The sequence below is a fragment of the Crassostrea angulata genome, chromosome 5 (assembly GCF_025612915.1).
Source record: "Crassostrea angulata isolate pt1a10 chromosome 5, ASM2561291v2, whole genome shotgun sequence".
NCBI lineage: Eukaryota > Metazoa > Mollusca > Bivalvia > Ostreida > Ostreidae > Magallana > Magallana angulata.
The window spans coordinates 17,763,096-17,776,166 of NC_069115.1; the positions used below are offsets into that span (position 1 = coordinate 17,763,096).

Below are 13,071 nucleotides of genomic sequence, written 5' to 3' on the forward strand. Positions count from 1 at the left end.
GGCAATGTTGGAGGACTATTGAAGAACGTCACTCATGGCGTGTCAAATTGTGCCGCCAAGGTATGGCGACTCAGGTTTTGTCAGACTAGAAGTCATGTTAATTCAATGATCACTAGTCAGAGGGGTTTGTAAATTTTGAAAATACATGACTGTAAATTGTGTTTAATAATATACAATAAAATAGATCTTATGTTTCTTATCTTGAAAAACATCTAAGATTTTATCAAACAAAATTACATTGATGTATATAAATTTAACAAAACTTGCTGTTTATTTAGAAAGGGAAATATTTGTTCATCTAAAAATATTAAAAGTGCAGGCTTTTACTTAATAATTCCACATGAATTCAGTTTTAAAAACCTTTAAAAAATCCTTAATTTTTTATTTTATTGTTCCCTTTAAAGAGAAATAAAAATTATTGATTTTTGATATGTATAATATAATCAATATATATATATATATATATATATATATATATATATATATATATATATATATATATATATATATATATATATATATATATACATGTATATATATAATTTATTATAAAGATATATATATATATATATATAATTAATTATAAATATATATTATAAATTATTGATTTATTTGTAATTTACCTATCAGGTCGTAGGGTCACTGTCGGATGGCCTCGGGACGCTGAACATGGACCGCAACTATCAGGACAGGCGGGAGCAGCTTAAGACCAGCGCCCAGTCCAGCAAGGGTCACCTCCTGGCCGGGGTCAAGGGCTTAGGCAACGGTCTGTTTGGTGCCGTGACCAGTATATTTACACAGCCTTATGATGGCTTCAAAGAGGATTGGATTGAGGTACACATGCAATTTGTACAGTATACTAGTATAAAAGATTCATAAGGATGCCTACATAGTTTCAATTCTACTGGAATAATCCCATAGGAATAACCAACTAGGAAGATCTTTAGATACATGTACATGTAGTACCTTAGTTAAGTAAACATAATACATAAGACACAGATGAATTAAAGATTGATAAATCTTGATAAGCATAAAAACTTATTTTTATTATTGCCTTACCCTTTATGAAGCCTGAGAAGTGATTTTGTTGTGATATTGTTAGAACATTTGATTTAGAAGTTAATTGTTCTGAATGATTTGACTAATTGCTTACCATATGAACAAACTGATTCTGCTGTGATCTTGTTTCACCTGATGATATGCTTCTTCTGTTCACATTACAGGGCTTTGTGACAGGACTGGGTAAGGGTGTGATCGGTACGGTCACCAAGCCTGTTGTGGGGGTGCTGGATCTGGCCTCGGGGGCGGCCAACCCCATCAAGGACACCAGCAGCAGTAGCTCTCGGATCAGCCACCCTCCCGTCCGCCTCCCCCGCTGCTGGATGAATTGTATTTAGTTTTTTTAATAACTTGTCCGAGATACACAACACATAATCATGATTTTTTCTATTTGTTGGAATGTTGCTTGTGTAGGGAGTTTTTGCAAGATTTGCAAAGATTGTCACCATGCAAACAGTTTATACATGAAAACAATCATTGAATACATACAAATATTATCTGCATGTAATAAGATTAGCAAGTTGATATTTATATTTTCAAATTTTACCTTTTTAATATGAACATTTTATTACCTAAAGTTTGATATATTAGTTTATCTCTGTTAAATTTATATATTTATCCATGGAAAATATATACCAGTATTTTATCTTGGGAATTTCAGTTCAATACCAGTTATGGTATTTCCTTTAAAAGTTCATGATTTAAGAGTGATTTGAATATTTTCATCAATCTTAATTGGTCTGATAGAGAAGCTTTCCTTTTGCCTGTAGCTTCATTGCGGTGGAACAGCTGAGGAGGGAGGACAACCTGGCCTCTCTAATCACCTCCACCCAGGTCTACTTTCTCCTGGGAGGGGTGCCAGACTCCAGTAACATCATCCCGAGGATCCCCCACAAAGACCTGTTCCAGTGTCTGGTGGTGGTGAATAGTAAGTCATACCAAAGTTATCTCCCTTACTCAGAACTGTCAATCAACTTTCACTTTCAATTTCAGCAAATAGCTTAAAGTTTTGATGCTGCATAGAAATTTTGAGGAAAAGTTCATTTTTTTCATAGTTTGTTGCCTTGTTCTTATTTTCCCCTTACTTCAGCTTTGATTAAAATTAGACATACTTTATTTATTAAAGCAATATAGAAATGTACCATTAATACCGAAGTATATAATATATATTAAAGCAATATGAGCTGCAATTTTAATGTTGAAAATTTTTTATACGAAGTGTTATTTCCAACTAATAAAAATGACAAAAAATATCATGTTTTCTAAATTTCTGTTTGCCATATTTTTGTGGAAAAGCCGTTGAGAGACTTTGATTTAAGAAAAAATGAATTATTGTCGTCCTGTACAAAAATTTATCTGCTATATATTCATTAGAAGAAAAATCTTTCTTCGGACAAACATTAATGATTTTTTTAAGTCTAACATAAAAGTTTAAGTTATATGCAGACCTATCATACTAGCAGGTTTTTGCAGCAAAATAAAATTCTAAATAATATATACAGCTCATATTGCTTTAAATTGTCAAACTTGGTCATTTGTTTTGATGCTGTTTTATTTGTTTGATGCTGTATATGTTTACACTTTTAGTATGATATTTTGTACATGATTGTACTGACTTTGATTGACAGATGGCAGATACTACCTGGAAGTGATCAGGGTACAAACCCCTGGCTCTGACCCCCAGAGGGATCCCCAGATCAGGTGTGACAAGCTGGCAGTGGCTGAGAGGGTCAGTGTATACTATAACAAGTACCCATGGGAAACAGCATTATTTGTTGTGAAAGGGCTTCATAGAGCATATTCATGTGTGTTACTTCTTTATTTATTGCATTAAAGTGGGGTCAGAGATAACATTTTTAAGTTTAGATATTTACCTGCTGTCGAAAGAATATTAGTAAAATACTACACTGAAACCAAAAATGTTATTGGAACGAATATTTTGTTGACTTTCAATGTGAAATTGTTTTGTTGCAGTTTAATTTTGTTGTATTCAAAATTATCTAGACGTACAAACACTTTTAAGTCTTAGTACATTAAATCATGCTTATACTTATATGTTGTCTAATTCTATATATATTAGATATTAAAATGAGGAGGTAAGGAATTGACTCCCCTATTTAAGTGTATTCAAGACAATCTACCATTATAAAGAATTATAATTGTAAGATAAACGCCAAGTAGAAAAATTTTTCAGCTTTACTTAATATGTTTCAGGTGAGCCAACAGATTACCTACGCCCGTAACTTGTACGAGGAGCAACATCACACGCTGACCACATCCGAGACTGAGGACTCGACTTAGTGAGTCAGTGAGTCATGATCTCGCTCACACTGAAATATGAGTCTAACATCACTCTGATTGAGTTAACTTGATATGAAATCTCACTGAAGGTTGATTGTCCCTGGGATCGGTGAAACAATGAGGAATTTATTTTGAAGTCAAGAAAGTTAATGACCTAGAGTAGAATTCTGTTGTAAGAATTAGATAAGCCATTTAAAGCAATGCAGAGCTCATTAATAATTGACAGATGGCTAGTTAAGACAGTTACACTGTAGTGATTATTTGAGATTCAGAGAACACCACTGCAAATTATTTTGGAGAGATAAAAAGATAAACAAAATGTAATATAGATGAATCAAAGACATAAATAACAGAGATCTCTGTTATTTTTTTCTCTGGATGAATTAAGTCATTGCATGAGTAATTGTGTATACATTAACTTGTAATGAATTCAAACATAGATATCTCTGTTCATCTATATGATAACCAATTTTTCCTTTAGGTGCATGTATTAGCAATTGGTCATCCAGAATTGTATATGATTTTTTTAAAGATTTTAATTTCTGCAATTTAACACTATAACTTATGTATTTAGGTATATGCAACAATGTATATGCATGTTACAGATTAATTCACATTAAAAATATACTGTAGAATATTTGGGAGGAGAGGCACCGGATGAAAATTTTGTTATACTGTATGTTTCAAACAAGAATATATGAGACAGTATGAGTTTGTTATGAATGAACATTATGAATGTAATTATTTATGTTGGATATGATGTATAGTTAGATGCATAATTGCTATAATGATCCATTTTGATATATATACAGTAAAATGTTATTGTTAATTATAAGAATAGTAGTATAAATATATCTCGTTTCATTGCTATTGTATTTGATATGAACAACTTACAAATAACCTGTGCTTTTTCTACCCTTCTGTGTTTTGTTTGCATTTCTACACGCTGAATTTGAATTGATGATGTAAATGTACTGTGAGTCTTTTATTTTTTTCTCTGTTATGTGATCCTGTGCATGCATTACATGACTTGGCAAGAAATGTACAGACAAAACTCTTTGTTTAATTAAGGCTGTTCATTGAGCTCTTGTTGATAAATAAAATGGTTTTTAAACATGCTGTTGATACTTTTGTTAGTGATGCCAAGGAAAGACAACTGTTTCATGATGGATTATGAGTTGAATGAAATTTTGTTTTAAAGCATGCACTTTTCTACATAGTGAGTTATTACTCTTCTATGGATACATGTATCCAATACGTTAGTGGGGTGAAATACTGCATGGATTTTTTTTTTTTACAAATCAACAATGTAGCAAAATCTGCAGATCATGGAAGACATTAGCAATGCAAAAAAATCGAATGTGTTTACCTACATGTATAAACAATGCAGAAGGTCTAAGACTGATGAATACATAAATAAATGAATGAATATGATTTGTTCACATGGGCAACATTCAATAATCATCACGTTCTTTTAAACCCGGTGGTGTGTAAAACTGCAACAAACTTCCTACACGGCTGACTATCTGTTGGGTTTGTTGAATGTCTCCACCGTTCTTTTCCATGATGTTCCTGACCTCCCTCTCTGTCTCCTTATCTCTTGCTGGGTTTCATGGCAGTGTTGTTCTTGTTGTTGACTGGATGTCTTTTCCGAGCATCTGCGCTATTCATCTCTCCATTGTTGCCTGTTAATGGTGGTGCCCATTTCTTCCTGATGACATCTATCAGGCACGTAGCATCTCGTTTTTGAGAGTTTTTTTTTCTTTGGGGGGGGGGGGGTAGGGTCTTGATAAGCAACAACAACAAAATAAGACAACTTCTCAAATCATAAAAATCATAGAGGGAGGGAGGGAGGGGGGAGGGGGCAGAGCATAGCGTACATATAACTTCATATAACACATAGATTTTACTGTTAATTTTCTCTCTTTCATTTCCATTTTTATATGCGCCTAAAAAAGTTGGGGGGGGGGGGATGTAACGAAGAATATTGACCCGGGTTGAAAATTGACCCGGGGGTCATTTTTCAACGTTGAATATTGACCCGGGGGGTCATTTTTCAACGTTGAAAATTGAGACCAAAATCGTGAAATTTATACCCGGGGTCATTTTTCAACGGTATGAGAAAGATTTTTATAAACTCTGATGACATCGACACGTTGAAAATTGATCCTGTTGAGAATTGACCCCAACCTCAGAGTTTTGATCTGAACACAGTTACTCTACATAGTTTAAATGTACAATCATGCACATATTTGAAAGTTTTAGTTTTAAAATGTTCATACTGTCCGATACATATGCGGACGGGCTAATTTCTTTTAGATTGATAGGTCCAATTATTCATTTAATTTTGAGACTGAAAATATGATATCCATTTATTATTACTTAAGAAAATGACCGTTTGCTTCGGAATAGAACAGGAGAGTAGGGCTAGAATACTTTTTGACATAAATGACATGGTTTTCATTCCCTCATCTGACAGAATTTTAAGTTTCAACTTGTCATAGTCTCTGATAAATATATCTAACAAATGTATTGCCCGTTATTGTCACTTTTAATGCAATTCAACAGAGCTCTATTCGACAAGCACCTGACGTTGTATTTTCTAATAATTGAAAATACAACCTCTATACTGTTTCATTCGGTAAAGGGTATATATATTTATATCAAGACAAAAGGATATAATGTTAGATACCTATGCTTAATTTGCAGAAGTCAGCATCCCTGACAAAAAAATAAATGAATGGTTGTCATATTTTTATCTTTTTTTATGTATACTGTATTATATATATATATATATATATATATATATATATATATATATATATATATATATATATATATATATATATATATATATATATATATATATATACTTAACAATAATTTTTCATAAACTTGTCAGATTAACTTTATTGAAGCATCATCCAATTTTCTGCATATGCAGACTCATAGTTCTTTTTAAAAAATGCAATTTATTTAGAGCTATCATTTTGAGTTTTCAATTCCATTAATTACCAATAAATTAGAAACACAGACAACTGACGTAATATATTTCCTCAAAATTAAAAACATATAGCATACAGCAAAAATGTTATCAATTTTTTAAAAAAGTAGGTTTGCATATATATAGTCCCCTTTTATTTACTGTTCTTTTCAAATGGGCTGGATCATGAAAATGGCATTCTTATGTTTGTATCCCTGTAGGTTTAAATGAAGGTGATAGGTTTGTTAATTTAGGTGTGATATGAGTCAACCTGTCTACCAACAATATGTCATACAATCATATATGATAAATATTCAGATAATTATTTGATATTCAAGTACCCCTGTCTTATATGCACATAATATCAATAATATTCTGTAAACTTGTAATACTATATTCTTGACTTTGTATGTTTGAAAGGGTTTACATAGTCTATGACTCTTATCCAATCCATTCAATAATTTGAACATTCCGTTCAATAAAACACGTTTAAATTGAATTAATAATGTAGGTGGCTGTGAAAGGAGGGTCAACCATCTACTCCAACGCTGCTGTATGATCTTCTTCTACATATTTCTATTCAAAAAATGCAATTTACCTATTTATTGACGAAAACAATTACTGTTAGTATTTATGATAAATTTTTGTAATCAAAGCAATTTAGAAACTATTAAAGCAAAATTATTTTATTGTCATCCTGTACAAAAATGAGGGTGCTAACTTGCTAACTTGCTACAGATTCCATGAAGCAGAATTGTTTATGCTTAAAAAAAATCAGCGATTTGATATTTAGTTACCCTAGTTACTACGTAACAAATAGAATTTAAAAAAAAAAGGCTTTCAAGAGATAGTTACTTCAGCATTGTTCATGAAAGAGTACATGTTAGCATATCATCATTTTGTACACTGTTATTGGCTGGATAGGCGTGAATACAAAATTCACTTATCACAGTTTTAACAAACTGAGTGGGTGCGAGCACAAAAATCTCAATATGACATACTCTAAATTTTGTATTTGCACACACCCAGAAAATCTACAATGAACAATATCAAATTTTTCAATTTACTGGGTGAACGTAAAACCAAAATTAAACAATATGCTGTATTGTAATTTTAAAAATATTTACATTTGTACACTTCTCCAGCGAATTTAAAAAATGGAGTTTAAGGTGGCTTTATACACCACTTTTTGATGACGCATACGCAAAAAAGTAAATCTGGAAGTATGCACTTCCGGTCCTGGCTGACTTAAACTGAGGCGAATTGCATGGGGACCGCTCTTTTGAAATATTTGTTAAATGAATAGATTTAATTTGATAATTGAAAAATTCATTACTTACAAGTAATGTGGTATGTGACACCTTCACGTTGTGTGGTATTATTTATCGAAATAAACAATAAAATCAAGTATAATTTTTTTAATAGTTTTTTTCCCTTCATTGATATGTTACACCGTAGCGCGGTGGGTTAGTGGGTTCACTGTAAAACTGTAGGTCAAGAGTTCGATTCCCGTTGAGAGCGATAAATGTTTTAACTTTCCAAAATTTTCTAAAACGTATTTGTTTTGTTGAATACTGTGAAAGAAAATTCTAGGGCAGTGAAAGTATTTAGATTATTATATACTTTAATGGTCATTAATATCGACAGATGTTCCTTACCACCTTAAGGGGATGAGAGGGTTGCTTTGAATTTCTCTCAGGTTGGGATACATAAATCCTATTAGCCAAGTCAATTTTCCTCTTTATTTAATAGACTTAGTTTTGCATTAAAGCGAATATATTCACTTATACAGGCCTATATTGAAATACGTATGTATTTATCATTCAAACATTATATTTAGAAAATTTTCTTTAACTCAGAAATGAAAAGTCCCCAATGTGTTTGGGCCTTGGGACTTAGGAACGATAACCCTTACCTTAGGAACTTTCATACCAAATAAAATTAAAAATATTTTTTGTTTTAATTGCAATGATTTTCATTCAATTTTTTATGTCACATTTATTAAAATACATTTTCTTATAACATCAAGCAACTTTTTCAGATGATTTGTCAACAGAGTAAGAAAATATGAAAAATTATTTTTTGGGGAAATACTAAAAAAATTTGCAATAATAACATTTTTGAATGTTAAGAAAAGTTACATATTTTTTTGTGTGTCCGAAGGAAATATCCATCATATGACACAAAAAATTCTCTCAATTTATTAATAGCTTTTTTTTCAATTTTTTTTTTTACAAAAACACGAAAAAACATTTAAAAATTCTGTTAAAATACTTTTAGTATCCCTATCATCATTTTAATATTTGATAAGTATATGTTCTTTGGTCTTCTATTGAAAATTGGAATAAACTGTGGGTGTATAGAGCCACCTTAAATTAACTGCATTGAATATTTTAACGTGTAATTATGTATATGTCAAGGGGTAGCTGATATATAATATTCTGGGCTGCATTTGGGAACAAATAAGAACTCCAAGGCCTTTTGTGAAAATGACGCTGAATATTTATTGTTGTATTTGTATATCGAATAAATGGTTTCCTCAAGTACAGCTAGGTGATCTGTAATCATAAAATTATCATATACAATTATAATATTACTAAAACACTCTCATTCTCTACATTCACTCATTAAATTTATCTTTAGTTAAATAATATTTAAATTACACATATTTGATTAAAATAACTCACCAAGTATAACAGCAACATGAACTAAGATAATAGTCGGGTTGACAAGCTATGAAGCTTAATAATTCAACCGTCTGTCTTGGGTGGCGTCGTGATGTTAAATCAAAGTTCGTGCTAAAAATTCGGTAATGCAAACGGACATGCGCACTCACTCACTTAAACCCGAAAAACCAGTCTAACACCTCCATTCATTCACTGATCCACCCGCCAAACGTAACCACGTGACCTCTCGCACAAATGATTGTATGAATGAATGAAGCGGTGTGAATGTAAACAAATGAACAATGGGAAATGAAAACATGAAATGTTGAAATAAGTGAACGCAAATATGAATACTAATTAACTAAAATAATTAATCTGTGACATATACAAATATTCTTAAATACACATATATATATTTTTTTAAGAAATATATAGATATCACACAAAACAGCAATTATATGCGAAAAGTTTATTATGAATAAAATAGTTATTACATATTTAAAGGGATAATATGTAAATTAAAAAACATTCATTTATAAAGTTTCATTTTTAACCCCCCCTGCCCCCCCGTTGAAACATATAAATATAAAGAATAAATATGTATAAACTGATAATTTTTAATTAAATGAACTCAAGTTATAATATTGATTCCTTATTTTGTGCTTCTTTGCTGTTGAATTTTGAACCAGTTTCATGATCAAAATTCCACGATGCGGGTCAATTTTCAACGGATTAGGGTCTTTATTCAACACCTTTCGTCTCATTATTCAACGTTGAAAAATGACCCCCGGGTCAATTTTCAACCCGGGTCGAAATTCTTCGTTACAGGGGGGCAATCTCATTTAATTTACTTTTTCATATGTAAATTTAAAAAAAATATTTGCAGCGAGAAAAAGTGTGGTGCCCCCACTCCCGATGCTACGTGACAGTCTACTCTGTTACTCAGCAGGTCTTTATTGGAGGTAAATAAATACAAAATAATTGCATGCTAAAATAAATGGTTTATGAAAATTAATGAGTGAGAAAAAAACCCGGAACAATTCTCCACTCCAAGAGAAGATATTAAAGTGTTATTTATGCATTATGTAAGAACACGTATGCACATTAAGTTAGTTAAGTAGTTAAAACTGCATTATATAGTCAGAAAACTACACACCATTTTATTTTTTTTTTTAGAAATGCACTATGTCGTTATCGTTGTTGTTAGCACATACTACGGTAATAGATTATAATTGTGGAATCATGATAAACAGACTTAAACCGAATTACCATCAAATGGATATCTTACATTTGTCATATTAAGGTTATACAATAGTGTATGCTAATTTGTTTATTGAATATTTAGGATAGTGAAGAGGTTATTATCAATGAAAGGCTTTATTTTACAGATGTTAATTTAAAAAAGGAGTGTTGATTGAATGTCAGAGGAAATGAAATTTTGTGTTGTAGATATTTTGAATAATGCATGAACAAAACAATTTTGTTCTGTAAATAATCATCCGTATTTAATCTTTCTTTTGTTTTGGAAGGAGAGACGCAAGCGTACAAGAGGATTGATATTTAATGACAGATGAATCTGATATGGACTCATAAGCATAGACACCATTTAAATATGTTTCAAAATTATATTTCAAAAAAATACATGGGCGGATCCAGAATTTTTCCAGAAAGGGAGGTGGGAAGGGGGGAGGGGGGGGGGGGTCCGACGGTTATTTGAGTGTTTGTCGTTGGAAGGGGGGGGGGGGGTCCGAGGCATATTTTTGGTAATTTTATAATGTAATTTAGAGAAATTTGAATTTTGCAGGGGGGTTTGGACCGCCTCTAGATCCGCGCCTGAAATTCATGTAACTATTAATTATATAATCGTTTATTGTTATATCAGTCAAACAGTGGTCATAATTGAATTTTCACCAAAAGAGGGGGGGGGGGGTGTACCTACTGATATATCCACCACTGCATTTTCAACACGTGATACTCATGACGTGGAGACCGCGTCAATGACTCCAGACCAGGAAGTAAAAATACCTGAATCGCCATGTTAATTTGAAAAGGTGTGTAGTTTGTTTACGGATCAGAAACTTATGATTAATGTTAATTATGTAAACAAATATATCTAGATTCTATAAGAAAAATTATATTTTTTAATTTTACGTGCTCATTGAACTAGTTTACTGACAATGAACGATTTCACCAGGGTTTATTTTTACGAGTTCAAGAATTAGATCGCTGTATTTGTACGTCTGTTAAAAACGGATATATTTTTGACAAAATGAATAATCGGTAAATTTCATTTCCAGATTTCTATTAATCGCCCATCAAGGTGTCTGACCATGGACCGCCGTACTTGGGCCCAGGATGTTTTACGGTGTCATCTCTGTGAGACCCCGGGCCCCCCTATGTACTGTGACATTTGTCACATACATCTGTGCAAAGCCTGTGTGGGGGAACATCTCTCTGATGAATCCAAAGATCACAAAGTAGTGCCATTTAAAAAGCGGGGATTTGCTCCTGAATGTTTAAAACATTCCAAAAAATTATGTGAACTTTATTGTGAACATTGTAACATTTCTATTTGTTTAGAGTGTGTTTCTACTGGTGAACATCTAGGACACAAACAGGTTGAACTCTTGAAAAGCCTTGAAGCAAAGAAAGAAGTATTACAGAAAGATTTACAAGAATTAGAGAAATTAATTTATCCTAAATACCAAGAAATTGAATCTAATTTCCCAGTTCTAAAAGCTGATCTGAAGGAAAACTCAAAGAAACTAACAGCAGCTATTGACAAACATGGAGACATTTTGCACAGAGAAATAGACACTGCTATCAATAAACTGAAATCTGACGTGGATGAAACGGAATCCCAACACCTGGTTGCCCTAAATAAACACGAAAATGAAATCAAATGCATTTGTACTGAAATTACTCAGAGTATTGCTAATCTGAAGAAGTTATTGAACTCCAATGATGTCAGCCTTGTCTCTGCCTACAATTCCAGGAATGCTGAATTCAGAAGATTGCCACCTAAACTCACAGTTTCCTTACCAATATTCACCCCTCAGAAAATTAACAAAGAACAGATTTATCAGCAGATTGGTTCATTGTCGGCGTTATCTATTAAAACAGAAGAACATGGCTACACAATGGATTCTCCCGGTGCAGAGTCCTCTCCTCCGGACAGACCACTCATTGATGTACCACGGATCATCGCAGATATAGACACAGAGTATGGAAAATCTAATGAATTATGCAGTGTGTCCTGTCTGAGTGATGATGAAGTATGGACGTATGGTCAGGACAACATGATGAGACTCTACAACCTCCACGGTAAACTAGTGAAGTCAATCCAAACCAAGTCAGGGAAGATACCATGTGATATAGCAGTGACACAGAGTGGTGAACTAGTTTATACTGATCCCAATGATAGAACTGTGAACATAGTGAAGAATACACAGATACAGACAGTGATCAGACTACAGGGGTGGAGACCTCTCTATTTCTGTTGTACCTCCTCTGGTGACCTCCTGGTTGTCATGATCACTAACGATAAGAAACAAGCAAAAGTTGTGCGTTATTCTGGCTCCACAGAGAAACAAACGATTCAATACAATGACAAAGGACAACCTCTCTATTCATCTGAACCTAAACCTAAATACATCTGTGAGAATAAGAACCTAGATATCTGTGTAGCTGACTATATAGCCAGTGCAGTAGTGGTGGTCAATCAGGCCGGTAAACTCCGGTTTACCTACACCGGACCTCCCTCTGCTACCAAGAAACTATTCAGACCAGTCGGCATCACTACAGACAGCCAGGGTCGCATCCTTACACCAGACATTAACAACCAGTATATCCACATCCTGGATGAAGACGGACAGTTCCTCCGCTACATTGACAACTGTCATTTACAGTATCCACGGGGTTTATGTATGGACACAAGAGACAATCTGTTTGTGGCTGAGAAGAAAACTGGCAAAGTGAAGAAAATCCAATATTACATGTAAACAAACTATGTTTATAAATTTATATGTCTACAAAATGTATATATAATCACTATGTAATGTA

At 32.8% G+C, this 13,071-nt stretch overlaps 1 protein-coding gene across 1 annotated transcript in view; it reads left to right on the top strand.

Annotated features, from left to right (window-relative positions):
• Nucleotides 1–11,005: 11,005 nt before the first annotated feature.
• Nucleotides 11,006–13,071, top strand: part of LOC128185174 (uncharacterized) — a 45,888-nt gene continuing 43,822 nt past the window's right edge. Inside the window, exons 1-2 of the mRNA XM_052854839.1 lie at nucleotides 11,006–11,060; nucleotides 11,307–12,978. Of these exons, the coding sequence (XP_052710799.1) occupies nucleotides 11,340–12,978 (1,639 nt within the window). The 5' untranslated portion in view covers nucleotides 11,006–11,060; nucleotides 11,307–11,339. The remainder of the gene's footprint in view (nucleotides 11,061–11,306; nucleotides 12,979–13,071) is intronic.